General features: G+C 43.8%; 1 protein-coding gene across 1 annotated transcript in view; it reads right to left on the bottom strand.

Annotated features, from left to right (window-relative positions):
• Positions 1–23987, bottom strand: part of Ziz (dedicator of cytokinesis protein Ziz) — a 251109-nt gene that overhangs the window by 131732 nt on the left and 95390 nt on the right. Inside the window, exons 16-17 of the mRNA XM_080277570.1 lie at positions 12296–12478; positions 10014–10208 (exon numbers count right to left, since the gene is read on the bottom strand). Of these exons, the coding sequence (XP_080133696.1) occupies positions 10014–10208; positions 12296–12478 (378 nt within the window). The remainder of the gene's footprint in view (positions 1–10013; positions 10209–12295; positions 12479–23987) is intronic.

Below are 23987 nucleotides of genomic sequence, written 5' to 3' on the forward strand. Positions count from 1 at the left end.
GTAATATGTGACCATGGATGGTAAATACTGGGACATGAGAGCTATTGGGGCTGGAGGTGGGTAGCCATTTACTAACACAGTACAGATTCCATACATCAATTTATAGGGATAACATCTGCAGCATTTGTCAATAATTTTTGTAAAACTGTAAATAACTATGAAATTGCTTATACAGTAAAACCTCAATATAACGGACTTCAGTAGACCGGGATTCACTTTTATCGGACTCGAGGAGCTACGGAACTAAATTCCTATATATTGGACAAAGTCCAATAAAGCCAGAAGCAGTCCAGACTGACTGACCACTTCAGCTATGTTCACCACAATATGGTAAATAAAAGACATGTTTATCAGTGTACAGTGCAGTATTATTATATATATTATACCATTTGATTAATGTTGTGAAGTTATAACACAGTACAGTACAGCAATGGTAGTCAATACAGTTTAAAAACCGTTTGTGTGGTCCAGACTAATGTCTAATATATCGAAAAAAGTCCGGGTTTGGCAGGGAGAAGTCCGGATGTCGCTTTTATCGGAATTTCGCATTTTTCGGAATGGCTTGGGCCTCAATTAGTGTTATAGTGACGTCTTATTGTACTAATATATTTTAAGATGACAACAAACATAAATATGAATAGTAAGATTATTACTTTAAAGGACCTGTGACAGCCTAACCTTCCATTTCAGTAGTGCCCTATATATCTTCTAATAAATGTTTACCACTCCATCTAAACAGTATAGGTATAGAACAGAGTATTAATTCTTCTCGTACTGACAAAGATTTGACATGGTATCCATATTGAGTATTAATACAGTACACCCATATCCTGATATCCAGCCCATTGATAACCGACAATTCACTAGACCAAACAAAAGAAATTGGGGAACATTCCCACAACCTGAACGGCCATTGTTTCACTAGTCCGAACACTCCGCTGCTCCCTATGTTTGAAATGCACACATCCCAACATAGATGAGGTGGTTTGTGTGGCTCTCCCAGTGCTCCTTCCATTCTCTTGCTTCTCCCCCAGTCCCCTCCCCCCCCACCAGCTGAACGACAATGGCTGTCCACCTCCTCACTAAACAGTCAAAGTTGCCTGGCCGGCCTCGAGCCATTTGCTGGTAATATCCTAAACCACCAGCCGAGTAAAAATGGCTATGTTACCTCCCTACCGAACAGTTAAAGTTGCCTGGCCAAGAAGAAAAAGGAGGGAGGGAAGAGAAGGTGTGAGGAGCAAAGGGAGTAAAAGAAGAAGGAGGGTAGAAAGAAAAGGAACATGGGAAAGGGTAAGAGGGAGAATGTGAGTGGGAGGGAAGAAAACAAAAGGGGATAGAGAGGCTAGAGAGGAATGGAATGAAAGAGAATATGAGAAGAGGGAGGAAAATAAAGTGTGAGAAGCAGAGGGAATGAAAAATAACAAAGGGAAGGAAGAAAAGGAAAATGGGGGAAGGAGAGAGGGAGAAAGTGGGGGAACAGAAGAATACAGAGGGAGAGAGAGGGAATAGGGAGAAAAGGAAGGAAAGAAAAGAGAGTATGAGAAGAAGAGGGAGAGAGGGAGGATGTGTGAGAAGCAAAGGGAGGGAAAAAGACAGAGGGAGGGAAGAAGGAGGAAAGTGAAGAGAGAGAAAAACAGTGGGAGAAATAGTGAGAAGGGAGTGAGAACTGGGAGGGAGGGAGGGAAAGAAAGAAAACATGAGAAGAAGAGGGAAAGAGGGAAAGAAGATAAAGTGTAAGAGGCAGAGGGAGGGAAGAAAAAGAAAATGGGGGAGGGAGAGAAGGAAAAAGGGAAGGGGGAGAGAAAAAAAACAGAGGGAGAAAGAGACAGAGACTAGGAAGGAAGGGAAGAGAAAAAGGGGTGAAAAGAAGGGAAAGGGAAGGAAGATAATATGCTGTGAGAAGCAGAGGGAGGGAAAGAGGAGAGAGGGAGGGAGGAAAATGACATAGGGGGAGGGGAAAAAGGGTGCAAGAAACATGATACAGAAAGACTAAGTAGAGAGGGAAGATTGGAGAAGGAGGGAAAGCAGGGAAAGAAAAAGGGGGAGAGTGTGAAGGATGTACAAGAGGGAGGAATGGAAGAAACGAAGAGAGAATGAGATGTAGGAGGATGTGAAAAATGTAGAAGGAGGAATGGAAAAGGGAGAGAAAATTCAGACAGAACGACGATCTGTGTATGGGAGAGGGAGAGAGGTGGTGGCATCATCTCCCTCATTTATCTTCTCTCCTTCGTTTCTCCTCTCGTTTGCTGTCAGCGCTGAAAGGTGTGCCTCCCTCTCTGTCCCCCTCTCCCTCCCCCACCCCCGCTAGTAGGCTGCCTGGGGCCTGCCTGCCCTCGCTCAAGCTGTGTTTGTTGGCTTGAATGCATCTCATCATTGCACCTCCCACCACCTTACCTTCCTGCATATGCGATACTTGATGTCCCATTTTTTATCAGTAGTATTGTAGTAGGTGGGGGTGCCCATTATCCAATCCACCCACTTGATGTAGTGGTACCCTGTTTTTAGGGTAGTTCTACATTGAATGGACAGCCAAATGATTTCCTGTAATCAGGAAATCATTTATAATGCCAGGTGGTAACCTTATAACCAACCAACACATGCTCCCTACTTGACAGCAAGTGGGTTGGTGGAGGGTTAGTGCCCCTCCCTGAAAAACAACTAACTAAAAATATGAACAACAAGCCTCGGACCAGGACTGCCCAAAGATGACGACTAAGGATCGTACAAAGGACATGATACAGATGATGACCTGGAATGTAAGGGGTGCAAATGATGAGGTGAAAGAGAGAGAGAGTGTCCAAGTGCTTGAGGGTGCAAAGTGGATGTATGTGGATTAACTGAAACTAAATGGAGAGGTCAGAGTGTGTGAGAATGGGAATATGGATGGGGGATATGTGCAGGAGTAGGTGAGAATGAGAGGACAAAAGAAGGAGTGTGTATTGTTGTAAGTACAAGATGGAAGAAGAATATAAGACAGTATTGATCAGTTGGGTCGAGGATTATGTGGGTAAGATTGAAAGTTGGACTACAAATGTGGACGATTGTGTGCATGTATGCACCAACACAAGATTGTACAAGCAGAGTGAGAGAAGAGTTTGGACAAATGTGGAAGTGTGCATGGAAAAGTTTGAAAGGAATGATAGAGTGTTTTTGATTGGCGATATGAATGGTACAGTAAGGAATGTGAAGGTGGATGGAGTAGTTGGTGAGTGGGGTGTGCCTGATGAGATAGATGAGAATGGAAGTGTTTTAGTGGACATTTGTGCCGGGAGGGGGTTGGTGATAGCCAATACCCTCTTCAGGCACAAAATGATCCACAGGTATACATGGTGAGTGATGACATGGGTGGATGGCGAACTGAATGAAAGGAAGGCAATGACTGATTATGTGTGTGTGGATGAAAGGATGTGAAGAAGTGTAATGGATGCAACAGCATACAGAGGTTGGGGGAGTGGACTTTCTGACCACCACTTGGTGGTGGTGGGAATCAAGGTCCAAGTAAAATGGAGAAATAAAAGAAGCGAAGGACGGGAGGAAAAAAGCAGATATAAGGACAGTGGAAAGGTTACAAAAGGATGAGAAAAAGGCAGAATATAGGAGAGAAGTGGAGGAACGATTGGGTAAATATGAATTGGAGCAGATGAGGGACATGGAAGGTGTGTTCAAGATATTCACAGAGGAAATATGTGCAGCATGTGAGGTGGTGTGTAGGGAGAAGAGAAGACGAGAGGGGGTGCAAGGAACAGCATGGTGGAATGAAGAGGTGTGACAGGCTGCGACACAAAAGAAGAAAGCATATAATGAATGGATGAGAAATAGGGGCGTAGAAGAAGTTGAGAGATGGAAGAGAGAGTTATATGTAGAAAGGAAGAGAGAGGTGAAAAGATTAATAAGAGAGATTAAGAAGAGAGTGTATGAGGAATTTGGAAGAAATTTGAGTGTAAAGTGCAGGATATGTAAGAAAATGTTCTGGAATGAGGTAAAGAGAGTCAGACAGGGTGGCATTGAAGTTAGTAGGGGAGTGAAAGATAAAAATGGTAGATTACTAGTTGAGATGCGAGAAAAAGTGAGCAGATGGAGAGAACATTTTAATGAATTGTTGAACATAAAGAATGAAAGTAATGCGAGTATAAGTGGCTGGGGAATGACTAGGAGAAGGAGGGAGGTGAGATGACAGGAAGAAATCAGTAGGATGGAAGTTGTGGAAGCAACGAAGAAAGTCAAAATGGGGAAAGCCCCACGAATTGATAGAGTGTGTGGTGAAATGCTGAAGCATGGGGGGAAAGATAGTAGTAGAATGGATGTGCAAGATGTGCAGATTGGCCTGGGAGGAAGGTAATGTCCCGGAGGATTGGAAGTCAGGTATAATTTTTCCCTTGTACAAAAGGTAAGGGGAACAAGAAGTGTGTGGTAATCATAGGGACATTTGTCATCTAAGTGCAATAGGAAAAGTATATGTTAGGATACTTATTGACAGAGTAAGGGAAATAATACAGGAATTAGTTGGAGAAGAACAGGGAGGTTTTAGGAAAGGAAGAGGTTGTGTAGATCAGATATTAATTCATAGATCTTTAGTGGAAAAGTGTCTAGAGAAGGGAAAGAAGTTGTATGCGGCTTTCATGGATTTGGAGAAAGCACATGACAGAGTGGGTAGACAAGGATTGTGGAAAGTATTAATATGTGGAGTAGATGGGAAGTTGTTGAATGCTGTGAAGAGTATGTATGAGGGTGCTAAGGCTGCAGTGCGTGTGGATAGTGAACTGAGTAAGTTTTTCTATCTGAAGGCTGGGTTGAAACAGGGATGTGTCATGTCTCTTTGGTTGTTCAGTCTGTATATGGATGGGGTTATTAAAGAGATAAAAGGTAGGGCAGTGGATGTTGGAGTGACCCTAATGAGAGAGGGCAGTGTTTGGAAACTCCCTGTACTGTTGTTTGCAGATGATACTGTGTTGTTAAGTGAAGACAAAGGGGAGCTGCAAGGGTTGGTGGATGAGTCTGGGAGAGTGAGTAAGAAATGGAATTTAAAGGAGAATGTAGGGAAAAGTAAAGTTATGGGCTTTGAGAGAGGTGAAGTCAGTGAATGTACAGTGAAGTTGGATGATGAAGAAATGGAAAATGTGAGTACATTTAAGTACTTGGGTAGTGTGATGAGTAAGGATGGAAGTTTGGAGGGTGAAGTGCTTGAAAGGGTACAACAAGGAAGAAAGGTTGCTGGTTCCTTGAAGGCAGTGATAAGAAACAGGGAAGTGGGCATCGTTTTGTTTCGTTTTTAAAGGCTCTAACATGCTTGCATGCGTTGGCCTTGGTCACCTAATGGCGGCTCTCCATCCTGAACGATCTATTGCAGCCTCCCTGTTCAGTCCCTTAACCCTGAGGTCACACTTAATGACCTCATCCCATGTCCTTCTCGGTCTACCCCTCATAACCCCACTCCCAAGATTAAAACTTCTCACCTTCCTCACCCAATTATCATCTCCCATCCTCTCCACATGCCCAAACCATCTCCAATCTACCTCTCCTCATCACAACACCAATACACCTTTCAACTCTTCCATCGTAAACCCAGCACCCCCAGACCTTGCACGCAGGGACGCACTACACATCCACCTCATCAATGTTATTTCCGTACGTCTGAGCCTGCGAATATCCTCCTCCTTTACTGCCCAGGTCTCACTACCATACAGCATTACACTCCTAACACATGCTGCATACAAAGACCCCTTAGCATGTACGGAGAGTCCTCTCAATGACAGGAGAGGCAAGAGCTCCCTGAACCTCTTCCAACCACTTCTCACCCTAGCCACAGAGCTAGCTCCAGCCCCACCTCCAGCACACATGTCTCCCAAATAACAAAACTCTTCCACACACTCAAGAGATTCACCAGGAAGTTCAATCCTTTCACGTCTAACAATTTCCACCTGCTCTCCCCGACACGCCGCACACATAAAATCAGCATTATCTCGAAGTCTACTTCTGATACCACTACAGCTCTTGTGCACCTATTTATCACAAACACTGCACAAGATGGAATTACTTCCCACGCCCTTGTGGCAAACTGCACATGGCCACTCTCCCTCGTCTTTGACAGTACAGCCACCAACCGTAGATATCATCACTTTTGTTTTATCTGCACTTACCCTTAAGCCCTTGTGCCCCATACCATCTCTCCAATTCCTAAATCTTTCCTCCGCCTCCCTTTCATTCTCTGCAATCAACACCAAATCATCAGCATACAACATCTCCCACGGGAGTCCGTTTCTGAAGTCACGTGAGAGGGCTTCAAGTACCATGATAAACAACATGGGACTCAAAACTGACCCCTGATGCACACCAACATTCATGGAAAACTCATCACTCGAATCTCCATTCATTCTTACCTGGGTGTGAGCACCCACATACATAGCCATAACCACCCTAACCAGCCACTCCTCCAAGCCAAGCTTTCTCCTTGCCCACTTCACCACCTCTCTAGGGACTCTGTCAAAGACCTTTTCCAAATCAACAGAAACAAAATACAGATCCCTTTTCTTCCAAATTTATTTTTCCTGAAGCTGTCGAACAATGAATATGGCACCGGTGGTCCCCGTACCTGGCATAAACCCAAACTGCATCTCAACAATATTCACTCTTTCTCTAATCATACCTTCTAAAACTCTCTCCATTACCTTCATTATCTGATCTAAAAGCTTTATACCTCTATCATTTCCTCTTTCCAGAGCATCACCCTTCCCTTTATGCACATTTACAATTACCCTCTTCAGCCAATCATCTGGGACAACACACTCATAAATAATCATATTTATCAGGTCAGTGACTGACCTCACCCCTGTATCTCCTGAGGCCTTCAACATTTCAGCAGTCAACCCAGACACACCTGCTGCCTTCCTCATCTTCATCCTGCCCACTGCCTCACTCACAGTAGCAACATCAATCAAAGGCTAAGGGCCAAACACTGGATCTGCTGGCTCCAAACCTTCCCTGTTCCAGTCAAACTCCTCATTCAACAACCGGTTATAATGCTCTCTCCATGCATCTTTAATATCCTCACTGTTAACCACTATCCTTCCTTCATCATTCTTCACACACTGCTCACCTATAATATCCCGATTATCCCTCTTCCTTTGATCTGCCACCTTAAATATCATATTTTTTCTTTCCTAATGATTTAGGTTATCAAGTAAAAGTCTCTGTGACTCAGACTTCTAGCCCTACGCTTGGCAGCCAAGTATTCCATCTTGCTACCACCCTCATTCCATTCTAGGAAAAGCCTTCTTTTCTCCTAAACTGCAGCTTCTACACTCTCATCCCACCACCAAGTTACTTTATGTCTTGGTGGGCCTCTTGTCCAACCGCATATTACATCAGTAACTCTCAAGAGACTGTTCTTGAGGGCTCCGTACTAGTTCATTAACGCCTCTGTCTACAGCTCCCTGTTCAGCCACCACTCTCCTCATCTCGCTATAGAAGGCATCCCTTACTACTGTACTTGGTTATCCAGCTTCCATATTTTCCTCCTAGGTACATAAAGTCCTCTTTTTCATCACTCGTTCTTTAAGCACCACATCACAAATCAATTGTTTGTGTGACTCCTCACTTCCTATAACTTTAACATCCCTCACTAACCTCCTATCAGCCCTCCTAACCAGAAAATAATCTAGCTGACTACTATTTCCCCCAGACTCATACGTACTTAACCTACTCTCTCTTTTCCTAAATGTGTGTTGCACACAATCATGTCCGTTGCCTCCCCAAACTCGAGTATCCTCTCCCTTTCCACATTCCTTATACCATATGCACATCCCCCATGTACTCCTTCATAACCTTGTGCTGCTTCACCTACATGACCATTTAAGTCCCCTCCCAAAACCACTATCTCATCATCCCGCATACCACCTACTACACATATTAAATCATCCCAAAATCTATCTTCCTCTACTTCATCAAATCCTGCCTGTGGAGCATATGCCGATAAAATTGCAGTTATCTTTCTACCGAATAGAATTTTCACTACCAATATCCTATTGCTTACTCTCATAACATTCATAACATATTCCACCCATTTCTCTGCAACCATCACACCAACACCCCCATATCTGTCTGTCTCCCCCTGCCAAAACAACTTATAGTAACAGTCCTTCCCAACAATCTTTCTGGCTGATCCACCCCTGTACTGGACTTCCTGCAAACATGCCACATCCACCTACCTCCTTCTGAATGCCTCAACAACTTCCCCCACTCTTCCCCTCAAACTTCCCACATCCCATGAACCCACCCTCATCCCCCTGGGTGATTTACTGTCCTCAGGACTGCTTTGAAACTTATTCTTTTATTTTGTCATAGTCAGTATTAATAAAAGGGTATAGACATACTACAGGCCCCACTCACTGCACAGTCCCAGGTCCAGGCAATGGATCTGGGACCCCTAGCCCACCAGCTTGCCAGTGGGTGTGGTAGTGGTCTCAGGGCACCCTGCCAGGACAGCTGCAGGGACATGTTCCAAGCACGCCTTGGCTCTGCAACTGTCCCGCCATTATACACCCACTGATAGGGCAGCCTCCTGGGGCACTACTCCTAGGTTCGGGCCTCTTTCTACTAGGCGGAAGCGGCAGCCTGGGAACCACAATGCCCTGTACTCTCTAGCACAGGCCCGAGCCCCACCTCACCCTAGACCCATGATCTATACCGGCGGAACCTCCGTCATGCCTCCCCCCAGAAGTCCGCCACTAGGTAGCACGGCCAAAATTTTCTGGCCGCATGCCCTTGCTGGCGCCAACTCCTGTAACGTAATGGGATACGTTGTGTGAAATGTAAAGTGCATGTGGTGTAGTGCAAAGGATAGTTACAGGAAATGTTTGGGAGAGTATGCTGGTCTACTCTCCATGTTACTGTCAAACTGAAAAGGTCAGCAAAGAGGGATGGATAGACAGCTAGTGAAACAGGAGCTCTAGTTACCCTATCACCAGTGTTCCCATTCCTCTCGGGCATACTACCCTGTTCGGCCCATGCTACAGCCTCCTCCTATGGAAGTGAAAAAGTTATTACCTGACATTATTGTGATACTATCTCTGATGCATGGAAGTGAAGCTTGGATGTTGTTGAAGGAGCACAAGTCAAGAGTGAGAACACTGGAAATGAGTTATCTGAAAGGAGCTTGTGGAGTCACATGGAGAGACAGACTGACAAATCAGGAAGTGAAGGAGCATTGTGGTGTAGATGTGGATGTGATAGGAAGCATTAGGAGAAACACACTGAGGTGGTTTGACCATGTGGAGAGGATGGAGAGTGACAGACTGACGAGGAGAGTGTATGTGAGTGAGATGGAGGGGGAGAGAGGGAGGGGAAGGCCAAGGATGAGATGGAGGGATGGAGTGGAGAGGTATATGAAAGAAGGGGCTGTGAATTGGGAACAGGGCAGTGAAATGGCGGGGGACAGGGTGATGTGGAGGCGATTTGTTTGTGGCCACCCCGTATAAGGGATTAAGGTGTCTGGCAATAGATAGATAGAGAGATTGTTTATGAGGAAAATACCATTACCTATGGTGTCTCCACTGTGTGATTAAGGCATATGAGAGTTTGGGTTTGGTCATGGAACAAATCTTAAAGGGAAAATAGCTTCGATATCTGACATACTCACTCACCAAACACTCCCACCGGTACGTAAAACTGCCAGATATCGGGGTATGACGGTACGGTGAAATGTGTGCCACAAGCTGGCCTGGTATACAGTCAACCTATGATAATCACGAGTTTGCATGGTCACGGATTTTTCTATGAAATTATCTCAAAAATTAACAGCAAGATACTTCCTGCCAAGGTTGAAAACACACATCACTATTTGGGTGTTATCACACATGCTTCTAAGTAGCCATATTTGAGACAGTTCAGCAAACACCAGTCTTCTTTGATGCAAGCAGGAAACATGATGAACTAGCTGCTACATCAACCATCTAGTTTCAGAGCTTTATGGAAAAGGAACCCATACCTACTAGCTTCAATTATACCTCATAATATACCTTGATCCTAGCAGTAGTGAGAAGATGGAGTGCCATGGAGCGAGCAACAAATGAGAAGAAGAAGTGAGCATGACGGAGGATATTAGTGGCAGTGACATGGTCACTGGTGGCAGACGGCTGCAGCAGCTGGGCCAGGCTGTGACAGAGCTCCTGGTGTACTGTATGTCGACCCTGGCACCACACACCCATTACATACTGGAAGAACAGATAATATACAGCAATTTAGTTACAGTATTTTAATATTTCTCCAGTTTTTCATTAGTCTTTGAAGGAGTGTTGTATCTGACCACGCTATTCAGTGCTATGATGAGTTGACCCTGACTTCAATAAACTGCAGAAGCCAAAGCCTGATGGTACCAGTAATTTACAATACAGCTATCTCATATGAAGTCTTCCTTCGATAAAATTTTCTTTTTATTTTTTAGATGACCAAGAGAATGAAAAACAACTTAAACTTTTAATACAATCCATACACCTGATTACAGGTAACCTCCATTCAGAGAAAATTGCAACAAATGGATCTGAGCTGCTGCAGGCTGAAGTCTGGGGGGAACTAATCTGGGGAAGCGAGTTGCACAGTGAAGTGGTTCAAGGAAAAAGGGAATTTTGATAAGCAGAAGTTCTGCAACATGGCAGTGTGACAACTGAGTCATGAACACTACCAGATGTCCAGGTAGCATGTGGGAAGATGTGGAGAGATGGCACGATGGATGCAACTTTGCCTGAGCATTTGCCATAAAAGCATCTGTTAATCCGCAGCGTGCCGGCTATTTTTAGCCCTATGGGTCACCCCAGTGTCAGCCATTTTTCGACCACTTTTTTTTTTGGGGGGGGGGGGGGGCAAAAATGATAGATTTTGATGTGGAAACAATGAATTTCACCATTAAATTGCTCACCGAGGCTTGGAAATGAGTTTTACTGGGTCCTGCATACTTGTGTACAGGTATATCCGCTCTCTCACGCTCACCATGTACGTGAGAGAAAGCTGTTTTCTATGTAAGGTATACTCAGATATTTACGCAGGGAAGGTATAGCAATGTTCAGCACACTTTTCTGATTACTTATTACTTCAGCATCTATCACAATTTGCGTGTCTTTCTGACTGTGAATGCATTATCTTACACTTACTTGAAGATAGGTACAACCTGACTTCATTATGTACAGTCCTGGCACTTACAAGAAGGTATTTACAACTTGACTTCACCATATAGTCCTTACACTTACAAGAAAATATTTACAACTTACACTTACATGAAAATATTTACAAAATGCCTTCACTATGTACAGCACTGGGTGAGGCACACAGGCAAAGTGAGGCACAGCGAGTGTGAGCGGGGCAGCGAGTGAGTGTATGGCCTTGACAGCCAGGGGGATGGTCAAGGAACAGTTACCTTACATGCCTGCCAATTTTTACCCACGAATCTTGAAAAATGCAGTCACAGTGAAGTTTTTTATTTTAAACCGTTTTAAAACGGCACTGGCACTGGCTGCGGAATTATGTCAGACCATTTTAAAACTGCACTGGCAAGCGGCGGGTTAAGTTATCCAAGGAAGGCAACATTCCACCTTACTTGTGGGGAAGGTAGCTGATTTGGAATGCCTTGGTTATTCATAAATCTTACAGCTTTGTTCTGAATTTTATCCAGTTGTTCTACAACGATCTCTCCACATCCACTCCACAAAAGTGAGCAATATTTAAGCTGAAAGCACATGACTCTTATTAATTATAGCTAACCCCTAATGTGCTAGATGTGCACCTCCCCTGAGTCACTGTTTCACAGCAAATGTAAATTGTACCTTACATATGGCTTGCAACGTGCCCCTTGCAGATCTTCGCTGTGCCTCATATGATGTCTGCAGTGCTGCAAGGGCTAACTGCTCATCAGTGAAGAAGTTTCAGATTCTAACCAGTACAATAATCCAAATTTCTTTGAGGCAGTTTTTGCAAGTGATCTAACATGAGGGACACAAATGAGGGTATTGTTAAGTGAAACACCAAGAATGTAACAGATTCATGAGGGAGTTGTGGTGGAAAACATGAGTGGATTTGGTAATGAACAGGAAAGGATTGCAGAGGCTATAAACAGAAAGGCGTCAAGAGTCAAGAAGGTAAATGCGGCGATGGTTAAATGCAGTGGAGACTGGAATAAAATGTTAGCTAGAAATATGCCAGAAAGCAAGGATAAGCGAAGTTATACCAGTAAGGTGGAAGAAGGTTGTGTTTGTGCCCACACACCTCCTCCCACCTTTTCTGCATTACTCATCAATCCTGCCTGCAGTACCTTGATATATGAATTGATGATATCATCACGGCCGGCCTCATAACACTGGTGGATAAGATGTACAAGGACCTTGGTGACATGTGTAGTCAGATCAGGCCCAGCCTGCAGCAGTACTGCCAGCAGCTGATTCATTAAGGTTGGCAGGAAAGCTACCACTGTCCCCACCTCCAAGGAACACAAGGCCTGTGACAGAGTTATGAACAAGAGTCAGAGCAGAAAAAACAAATTATCATCATCATTATCTAAACCTATTTTCTCACCTCAGGAAAGAGTGAGGTACGATCCGGAAAACATGGAAGGAGCTATCATGAAAAAAGGAGAACTCTCAATAGCATACAAAGTCAAATTGGCAAAACAATCATTTGCACATCATTCAAGCCTCCAGAATTCAGGTATCATCTCACACAAAAGCCTGTCCTGGTACTAAATAAGTACTGCACAGCTATTCTTTGCTTGGCAGAAGTGCAATCAGTATGATATAACAATAAACCAGTAGTACATTATTTTAGTGGTCTACAGGGGTGGTAGTACTAGTAGTATTTGTTCCCTAGGCAGCCTGGTCACACAGCCCTGGGTCCCTAAGCAAGGCCACGGCCGAGACAGGGGTTACCCACAGAGCTCCCAAAGAGTGTATGTTGTATTGTTGGTTCAGGTGACTGTGTGCAATGCAGTATTCCATAATGTGCTTAACAGTATGGAGTGCTGCATTGCATCCTGGACAGGCATCAGCAACGGAGTCATCGAGCCTCTTCTGACAACTCAAGAGGGCTGGATGATGCCCACATCTTAACCTTGCCAGGTAGACCCTGCCCTCATGAGGGAGGTATGATTCAGAATAGTGGATATCAGAAGGCTGTGCATGCAGCTGTGTGTTGTCTTTGAGTGAATGACTGGAGCGGCGTGTGATTTGAACGTGGATATACTTCTGGAAACTGGTTTGAGGCAGGTGACGGGGGAGAGATGACAGTATTTGTGTATGATATCGTGTGTTAGATGTTGTTTTGATGTTCCTTGGTGTGTGTGGACGCACTGCCACATAGAGTAGTGGATGGTGCGGCTTTGTGGAGGCTGCAGCAAGAATCTGTGTGCCTCTCATGTCTTGAAGATCCTTGACTCTGAAGACTCTGGTTTCATGGTGTAGGTGGTCTGTATGAGCAGTACCTGTGCAGCCTGTGATTATTTTTAGGACCTTGTTCTGTATGGTCTGTAGGGTGTTGTAGCGTGTTTTGGTGAGGCTGGAAGCCCAAGCACGGCTTGCATAGTTCATCAGTGAACGTATATGTTGTCTGTATACTGTGATGGTGGTTTGTTTGTTGTGTCCAAATGTTGTATGGGCAAGTGACCTGAGGGCACTGAGTCTTGGTGTTGATTTAATTTTAACCCGCACCGTCCCGACCGATTTTCCACCAGACTTCCCCCAATCCCAACCAATTTTGGAAACAAAATTTTTTGGCTCAAACCTCCACTTTTGGTGAGAAACATCGAAAATTCATACAGAAATCGCTCACCTGAGGTTTAAAATACTGAATACAGGTAGAGGTACCCCTTACCTTACTGGGTTTTCTATCAGTCTGGCTCCAAAGAAAATGAGTTCTATTGGAGGGTAACTATTCCACACCACCCATAAACGGTATTTATTTATTTACTTGGTACGAATTTATATGTAGTATGAGAGTATATTGGTTTTCACACAGTAATGTAGGCAATATAAGCATTGTTTCACTCACCAAACACATCAACATACCTGACCTTCTTTGGCGACATTACCTGATCATCATTTCTGTTTCCTCCTCTAATGCTACATAAACTGTGTCCTCCACATTGTCATCGATTGGGGTATCACTCTGGCCTTGAATTTCGTACCGTGGCACGACATGTCTTTACTGGCCAGGTCACTGGTAACAGGTGAATTGCCGAGACAATGGCGTGTGGGAGGGGGGGGAGGGAGGTCATGCGGGGTAAGGCACTGACCCTGCCTGGCATCTTGTAGAGGAAGGTGTACTGTGTATACGTACCAAAAATCACGCACGAAATTTGAAAATTGTGCACATTAGGGACCTTGCAATTGCTGCGCGTTTATATACGTCAACGGAAGTCACAGTGATAAAATGTGTGGACGTATACATACGTCAACGGGAGTTGGTGGGTTAATGTTTGTGATCTGTTGCCTAAATGACACTGATGTATTGTATGTTACACCAAGGTGTGTGTGTGTGTGTGTGTGTGTGTGTGTGTGTATTTACCTATTTGTATTTACCTATTTGTGTGTGTGTGTGTGTGTGTGTGTGTGTATTTACCTATTTGTATTTACCTATTTGTGTGTGTGTGTGTGTGTGTGTGTGTGTGGTACAGTTGTGTTGTTTATGATGAGGTGTGGAATGTGACTATGTTCTGCTGTCCAGTTTGTGAGGAGGGCCACTGTAGATTTGGCTGGGACTATTGTGAGTCTGTCTGCGGAGAACCATTCATGTATGGTCCGTCTATTTTATGAAGAGCATTTGGGCGTTGTTCCTCTTGGGGAGTCCCCGTCCCACAGTGTTGCCATACTTTGTACTGGGCAACTTAATCGGATTAGAAAACAGGCGCAAATGACAACTCTCCCTCCCAGCACACCACTCTCCTCTCTCTCTCTCTCTCTGCATATAGAAATTGCATTTTTTGTAGATTTATTTCTAAAAAAGTCTATACAGTTATATGAATTATTAAAATTTGAGGAAAGGCCTCCTGACTGACTGTCTCTCTCTCTCTCTCTCTCTCTAACATTATTTTTTATTATGACTGTGATTTTTTCCTTAAAGTATGATGTTTTATTTGTGGTTTATAATTTCGATATATTTTTCACACCACCTTGGAGGTTGAGGAAAAGCCTCCTGACTGTCTTGTTGCGCTCCTATTCAATTTCAACCACATTCCCTACCTCTCTCCCTCCGTCTTGCCTTTTCTCCCTTATCTCCGGCCTCTCCAACCTCCCTCCCTCGCTGTCTGCCTATCCCTCTTATCTCCATTCCCTTTTCTTCCTCTCTCTCTCTCTGTGTTACTGTCTGTGTGTCAACATTATGTTTTTCTTATGAATGTGATACTTTCCTTAAAGTACGATGTTTTATTTGTTCTTCATAATTTCAACTTTTTTTCCACACCACCTTTGAGGTAAAAGTCAAGGTGCATTTTTTTTATAGAGGTTTTCCCAGCAGGCTTAATCAACAGCTTTTGAGGGAACAATTATAGGTCCTCTGTTTGCCATCTCTTCTAAAAAATACTTATTTACGTTGTAAATAAGTTCTTTTTCTCACTGTGGAGCACAACAGAGTGAGTAGCAGGAGTAAGAGCATCCATCTCAGATGGTGGCCAGAGTGGAAATGACCTGGATTAACATGGTCACTCTACCCTTACAAGCGTGGCAACGTTGGACAGGAACGTTGCCAAGTGTTGTGGTATTTATAAAAAGTCATTGTTATTATTAGAAAAAAAAGAGACATTTATAACATTATATAGCCTTTTTAGAGAATTACATATATATATACTGTAAATAAACTTCATTTAGAAGTAGTAAATAGCTGACAAGAGACAGAGAGGTGTACACGTTTGGCGGAGAGGCGGCTGAGGAAAATCCCAAGCGGGACAATGCCTAAACGCGCTTCATAAAATAGACAGACCATAGTGTGTTGAGGTAACGCTGGAGGATGTGTGTGGCTGTGTGTCCATTTTGGTGTGTACATGTAAGTGATGTTATCTGCATAGGAAGTTATGTATATCTGAGGTATGTGGGGTGTGGGTATGTCATGCATATATAAGAGTGTAGGGGACAAAAACAGATCCTTGAGGGACACCATTTGTGAAGTTTCTGATGTTTGATGACTGACTGGCAAATATTACATGCGCACATGTGCCTGCTAGATAGTTTGCCAGCCATCTGTTTGCATTATTGTGCATGTTTGTGTTGAATATTTTGTTTGTGAGGTTGTGGTGGGGGATGGCATCAAAAGCTTTTTTTAATTTCTAGTGTGACTAGGAATATTGTGTGTAGTGGCCTAGCTGAATTGATGCCATCAAAAACTCTGTGTGTAAGGTCTGCAAGAGGAAAGTTTGTGGAGTGTAGCAGCCTAAAACCATGTTGTGATGGGTCTAGAAGGCTATGAGGTGTTACTGATTGTAATACTAGTCGTTCAGTGAATTTGGAAAGGGTGCAGAGGAGTGTGATGGGGTGGTGTGAGGAAGGTCATGAGGGGTCTTTGTTGGGTTTGGGGATAGTGATGATAGTACCATGCTTACAGATGTAGAGTATTATGCTGTGTGAGTAGATGTAGTTTGATATGTTGGTGAGTGCTTGTATGCCTTGTGGTCCAGGGTGGTTAAGGTGTATGTTGTTTATGTTGTCTGGGCCACAGGCAGATGAGTGCTTAAGATTGCTAATGATGTGCTTTGTCTGGTTGTAAGTGAAGGGTGCGAAGTCTGGGTATGTGGGGAACTGACTCTTGCGTCAGATGACAAGTCGGTCATCGCGATGGGGGTTTAGATGCCTGACATGTGAAAAGTGATTGATAAGAGTGTTTGCTTGTTTGTTTGAGGGTATAGTTTCTGTTGTGATGGCAGCGTGTGATTGCATAGTGTTGTCGGAGAGTGTGATGCTGTTTAGTGTTTTGTAGACTTTGCTGGTGTTTGTTTTGTGGTCAAGTGTTTGGAGATAATTATTCCAATTTAGTTTCTGCTGCTCTGATATTTTAGTGTTTATCTCGTGTTGAGTTCTTGTATTTGTTGTATGATGTCTTCTGTATGGGGCTTTGGGGAGTGTTGTAGTGCGTCACACTGACTGATGAGGCCTTGAATTTCTGGTGTGATGTTGGGGTTGTGTCTCTTTCTGTTGCCTCTAGGGCTGTGTCTTGTCTGTGTTTTGAATAACTGTACTGAAAGTGCGCACAGTGGTGTTGATGTTTGTGATGGGTGTACTGTTTAATGTTACAAAATGTTGTTCTTTTCCAGCTGTGACGGACTCCCAGTTGGCTCTTTCATAATTAGTGTGTGTATGTCTGTGGCCAGCTGGGGTGGTTCTGGTTTTGGTAGTCATGATGACTGGGAGGTGGTCAGAGCCAAGGGTTTTGACCACTCTCCAGGATGCTGTGGGGGCAACGTTTGGGGGGCAAAGGGCGATGCCTGGGAACGATAGGAGGAAGAGGGATTGGTGTGTGATATGGGTATGTTGATGGAGACTGTTGAGAATGAAAAGATTATCTGTTTGGGATTGTAGTACCAGCCCTCAGTCTGTGTCAGGATTATTGACATGCCAGGCTGATGCCTAGACGTTGAAATCATCACCCAGGATGACGTTGGGTATGTTAGTGATGTGGTGTATTTGAGGAGAGTAACTGTCTGGTACTGTGGGGGATGATTGGAGGGGAATGTATGTACTGTCAATTGTTTTGTGCGATTTGTGACCAGTGCATATCTGAATTGACTGTATTTCTGTTGTGGTGTCACGTGGGGGAAGAAGTGATTTTTGTGTGTGCACTAGTATCTGAAAAGTTGATGGATTGGTGTACCAGGGTGATGAGTCCACCACCATCGCCGTCAGCCAAGTCTTGTCTAACGTTGGTGAAATTATGAAATGCAGGTATGCATGATGATGATGATGAGGAGGACAACGTGTTTTTTGTGTTCTGTGTAGTATTGTTTCTTGTAAGATGGCAATGTGTGTGTTTTGTTGTTCGATGAATTGTGTGAGTTCTTGTTTTTTGGTGACTATGCCATCTTTGTTTATTTGAAGAATGTCAATGTTGTGTGTACAATGTGTGTTGGGTGCTGCAGTACGAGGGGGGAGGTCGGGGTGTCGGTAGAGGGGAAGGGGTAGGAGAAGGTTTTGATAGAGATAAGGGTTGGGGGGATTAGATTGGGGTGAAATGGGAGGAGTTGGCAGATTGGATAGTGTGGGAAGGGTCAGTAGGTTAGGCCGAGGAGGCATGGAGGAAGTAGGGGAGGGGCTGGTAGGGAGGGCAGAGGGTGGGGGGAAGGAACATAAGACGCAGGTCCAAGTGTTTGTGTAATGTTCTCTGGATGCAAGCGTTGTGCAGGTGAAATGGGTCCAGATCTCGTAGGAATTGCACTGAACTGAAAACTCTGTCTATCGACTCGAAGTGATGGGTTTTGAGCATGTTAGATATACAGTATATATTTGCTGATGATTCCTGAATTGCTCTCAATGTCTCCGGCTAGAAGTCTTTGAGAAATGACCACCAGAGAGTCATTTCTTGGTGTGGAAAAAACAGTGTTGTTTTCTGTGTTGTGCTGGGAGATGTGGTACTTGCCCAGGCGACTAAAGCCACTCCCAGGTTCTTGGGCCCCGTGAGGGACCAGGAAGGTTTGTGGTGGTTTGGCCCCCATGCTGTCCTCCTCCTCCAATTTGACAGCCTCTGGGGGTTGGACCCACAATGAAGACGCCACTGCTCCAGGTCCATGGGTTGTGTGCATCGGTTCAAATCTCTACGAGGCAGTCACCGAAATTCTAGTCAACTAATGCTAATGCTTAGGTCAGTCACCTATCCTTAAAATATATACTCTGGGCTATGGAGGGGTACTATTCCCTATATGTTGCAAAGTACAACTAAAGGGATGGGAGTACTGAAGCATGAACCTCTCATCTATGTGCTGGTATAGGTATATGGCAACTCACTGTCCAGCAATTGTACTGCATGGAGAATCATATCACTTATGGTGCAGGAGGGAGGATAAACTGTACCTAAGGCTTCCTTTTCCTTTGATTCAAGTCCTTGAAGAAGTAAGCTATGAACCTCCCCAGTCCATGTACATGTCGGAAATAAGGGTATGATGACAGGCAGTGTTGTAGTCAAGACAAGACAACTCAAAACCAAGACCAAGACCAAGACCATGACCAGACCCTCCGAGACCAAGACTAAGACCAGATCCTCCCAGAGCAAGACCAAGACCAAGACCAGACCCTCCAAGACCATGCCCAAGAGGTTGAGGAGTTTCTGGGAAGACAATTACTAAGAAGAATGAAAGAGAGAAGAGGGCAATGGAGATAATTCTCGGGGCCAAAGCTCAAGAGTATGGAGGGACCAGGGCCCACACCAGGACTGTGACAATTTTGGGTTTTTTTCCTGCCCATGTCAAATGTTTTCCAGGCATCCCATGATATGGTCATACCTCTCTACAGCCCTGCACACCGATGTTACAGCTTTTGAAAGTTTTTTAAGTTTTTAAACTTTTCAAAGTACAGTTTTGAAATTATATTGTATGGTGTTGCATTCTTTGTCAGTGCCATTGTACTCATGGATGGCTGTGTCTTCCTCATGCAAAAGCTGGTTTTTGGAAGACTAATTTTCGCACTTCTCTCTGAGCTTTATCCGTGCCCAAACATTTCATACACAACATATTCATCTTTCGTTTCTCATGAACTGTCGAGGGAAACTACCCATTTTTTAGGATAATTACACAAGAGATCGAAGGGGTTTCGGGATGCAGAAGTGGGAAGCAAAAAATTTTCATAAATATAAAATATATATTTTACTTCCATAAGTGCTCCAAACACTTCTTACAGTCATACCCACTATTTATTTAAGAGAACGGTTTTCAGTGACTTTCCCTCTTGAAAGGGGCCTCATTCGAGTCTGCTCACTGCCCTTCTTGCTACTATGGATTATTTATCGGCCCCAGATGGCCCCCCCACTTTAGTGGGGCTAGAAACGCCACTGGGCCACGTGGCCATGGCCCCCCGCTCATAGGTGGATAAGTTGTATGAAACACAAGGGTGGTTGTGAAACACTAGAAAATATTATGATTTCTTCTAAAAGGGTCAATGACGACACTGCAGGCCTCAGTGACAGTCATCTGGAAGCTCTGAACGGTCATAACTTGAAAGGTAGGAAGCCAATGATGTCTGACTTCGCCCCTATCACTCCAAAGTCCTGGCTACGCCCTCGTAAGGGAGGAAATATACTGTATTTACAAAATTTAATATATGTGAACAACTGAACATCTAGGTAAAATATTTCTGCATTCATTGCTTCACAGGCATGAAGAAACAAACAGGAAAATAGAAAGTTTTGTGTTTATGTTTTCCAAGTGAACTAGCTCAACCTGTGGTATATGTGTACGAAGGATGAGGGGTATGCATACACCAAACACATATATGAAGTACACAGAGGTGAACAGAGCTGTAAACATGCATGTGTGCAAACAGAGATTATCACTACGAGAATAACCACGTCATGCATGCTCTCTCGACTCGCACGCCTTCTATCAGCGCTCACAGGGCTCAGCTCATGCATCATCACTGCAGCCCTAGCCACAGGATCTATAAACAGTACAACGCTATATGGCACGCCATAAATCGAATCAGCAATGATTTTTCTCCATGTATGATCATAAATTCCGACCATCTCCATGCCGCAATGCACTTTGTAATGCTGGTCTCGACCTGGTCTCGAGCCAAAAATCCGAGAGCAAGATCAAGACCAGGGCCATGTCAAATGAGACCAAGATCAAGAGCAAGACCACATCAAACTAGTCTCAAGACCAAGACCAGTCTTGAGACCTACAACAATGGACAGGAACCTTCTCTTTTGAAGTACAGGTATACCACAGTTTAACCCATCGTTAGGCAGGGTATCGTATATCGGGGTTGGTTTAACATGTAAGATAACAGGGTGTGTTTTTCGGCCTTGGGTTTCCCCTCAAACCAAGTCCTTAACCCACCCAAATGAGTCCAAAAACAAGTTTAAAGGCAATCTAAATGACCTAACAGCTGTAAAAGAAGCTAACCTAAGCCTAACACCTGTAAATAACTCACCAAAACCAACAAATAAAATCTGAAAATTGTCATATATAAGTTTGGAAAAAATCAAGGTTAGTAAACTGTACCCCAAAATGACAATGTTCACCCCACCTATGGCTAAAACACATTAATCTAATCTTAAAACAGTTTATAAATCAACCTAAACACACAATTTTAGTCTAAAATATCATTAAAAAAAAAAAAAAAATGGTTAAATGGGGGATTGGCCATCGTTAGGTGGGGATTGGTGGTATATCTACCCCCATCAATAAGCTGGGGTATCACATCTAGGGGTATTGTATATTGACATATACCTGTACTGTAATCTTTTCATCATTACTGAGTTGTCTGTCAAGATGTAAAATGCAGGAAAAATTAATACTAGCCCTTCTAACAATGAACTGGAATGGACAGGTACAGATTCAAGCTGTTCATATATAAATCTTTACATACATTGCTGTAATACAAACAATAATACACCTCACTACAAAATCAAATACACTGTGATGCAATTTACAGTGTCAAGTAATAATATCTCACACAATATTTTTTTGTGCTGGAACACAGCATCCATTTCAAGTAATTTTATTTTAAGTGGCAGTTTCTAAGTACACAAACACAGTATTAAAACTAATTTACTGTGCTGCTAAAATATAATGTTTTAGCAGATATTCAACATATTAATGGAGTAGTTTGTAGTGCTGCTCTTGGGTGCCTGCCCTTTCCTCTCTTCCTTCCTTCTTTCCTTCCTCCCTCTTCTGTCTTTCTTTCCTTCATCCTTTCCTCTTCCTTCTGTCTACGGGTGACTCTAAGTGACAAGCCAAATGGTTTCCTGTACACCAGGAAACTGTTTACTACATGGGTGGTAACCATATAACCAAATTATGAGGTCTGGCGGTTTTGTGGGTAATTATGGCACTTCAATTAGATTAAGCCAGCACAGGTTTATATTCAAGGGGGTGGTTGGGATTTACTGCTCGCATAATGCCACTCAGGGTTGAGTAAGGCTGGTCACTCTCATCTTAAATGTCATGACCAACTTGTCTAGCCCCGGGCTCCTACATTCCTAATGGGGCAACACTGGATCAGATAATGAATGAATGAATGTTATCTTACAACCTCATTATCATCATGATCATCCGGACCTTCATTCCCACCCTCGGGTAGGGTGATGAGTAGCAGCATCGAAATGGGCCATGATTCAATTCATTCATCATTCAAGCCCACGGAATCCTGGCTCCATCTGATGGGCCAAAAGGTTTCACCACGTACTGTAGTTTCACAGACACCCACCACAAATTGACTTAGGACCTACACACAGATATGATATGGGAGAGTTGTCTGTCTTAGCTGTGTGTTTCCACCTCTACCAAGTGAATTTTTTGGGCAAGAAGTAACTGGCAACTCCTCTGGTGCTGGAGGAAAGTGGTGAAACGATCAGCACGTCAGTGCTTGCCCAGAAGCGAGAGTGGGAGTATGTTTCCGTCACTCCAAGCTTGCACCTCCCTCTTTTTTCATATGCATTACTGTTTCCCCTGTTCTTTTCCTAGAATCAAGTTGTCATGCCTGGAAAGTGCTGCTCAAGGGATGAGAGGGTCCATATCATTGCATGGAGGCAGGATAATGTCCCTATCAACACGATTTACGAACGTGCTGGAAGTGCAAAGCCGAGCATCACAAAGATTTTGCTGCAACACGCGGCCTGCCACTTGATGTTGTAGCAGAGCATCAGCATGGCAGTGGAAAGAAGAGGACAACTTCCAGAGGTACAGATACGTTTCTGAAGAGGGAATTAATCAAGAAACCTCAACTGACAGCAGCAGAATTGAAGAGAATGCATCCCCAGCTCTTATAAGATGTCTTAATTTGAACTATCCAACACCGTTTGCAGAACGAGCTGGGTTTACCAAGCCGCACCGCAGCCAAGAAACCACTTCTCACTGACCGCATGAAGAACCAGCGCGTTCAGTTTGCCAAGAAGTATGTACACTGGTCATCAGATGAGTGGCAAAAGTTATGTTTTCCAATGAAAGCACGTTTAAAGTGTTCCAGGTGTGTTCTGCCAAGGTTTGTCGCCCTGCCTCCTGTAGTCGATATGACCCTGCTTACATGGTGCCGAATGTTAAGCACCCACAATCAGTAATGGTATGGGGGTGTTTCTTAGGTGAAATGGGAAGGGGAGGCCTCTACTTTCTTCCTAAGAACTTGATGATGAACGGTGGCCGGTACATTCAAGTTCTGAAAGATCATTTGTTAAACATTTTTGCTATTCATGGGTGCAACTTATTCATCCATGATTCAACTCCATGTTACAAGTCAAGAAAAGCGACAAAATGGCTTCAGGATAATCGGATTGAGGTCCTCGACTGGCCTGGCAACAGTCCAGATCTACATCCAATAGAAAACTGCTGGGCAAAGATGAAGAAAATCATGGTAGAGAAGAAGACACCCAATCTGGACAACCTCAAGACCGAACCGACAAATGTTTGGTGCAAAAGAATGTCCTTAGATTACTTTAGAGATCTACGTGATTCCATGTCAAAATGCATCCACCTGGTCCTGAAAAACAAGGGAAACATGATTTCATATTAATGAATGGCAATTCATAAACAAACATTGTGATATACTATGATTTCTGTGTTTTTTAAACCTTGTGGGGGGAGGTCCAAAGTCAATTTGCAAAAGCTGTATACCTACCCAACAGAGTCAATCCAAACACTGTCACGTTAAAGACGGGTGCCAAATCCCTGGTCTTACACGTCGCCGCAAAAAGTTCATCCAGCCAGCTCGATCTCTCATCAGTCACTTAGTCTCACCAACTTCCATACCACTCTTCCTCACATACTCATCCACCATATTTTTCCACCTTCTTCTTGGCCCACCTTGTCTCTTCCCTCCTTCAGATAT

This window comes from Coenobita brevimanus, chromosome 70 (genome assembly GCF_032717465.1).
Source record: "Coenobita brevimanus isolate Jiangsu-jjx chromosome 70, ASM3271746v2, whole genome shotgun sequence".
Taxonomy (NCBI): Eukaryota; Metazoa; Arthropoda; class Malacostraca; order Decapoda; family Coenobitidae; genus Coenobita; species Coenobita brevimanus.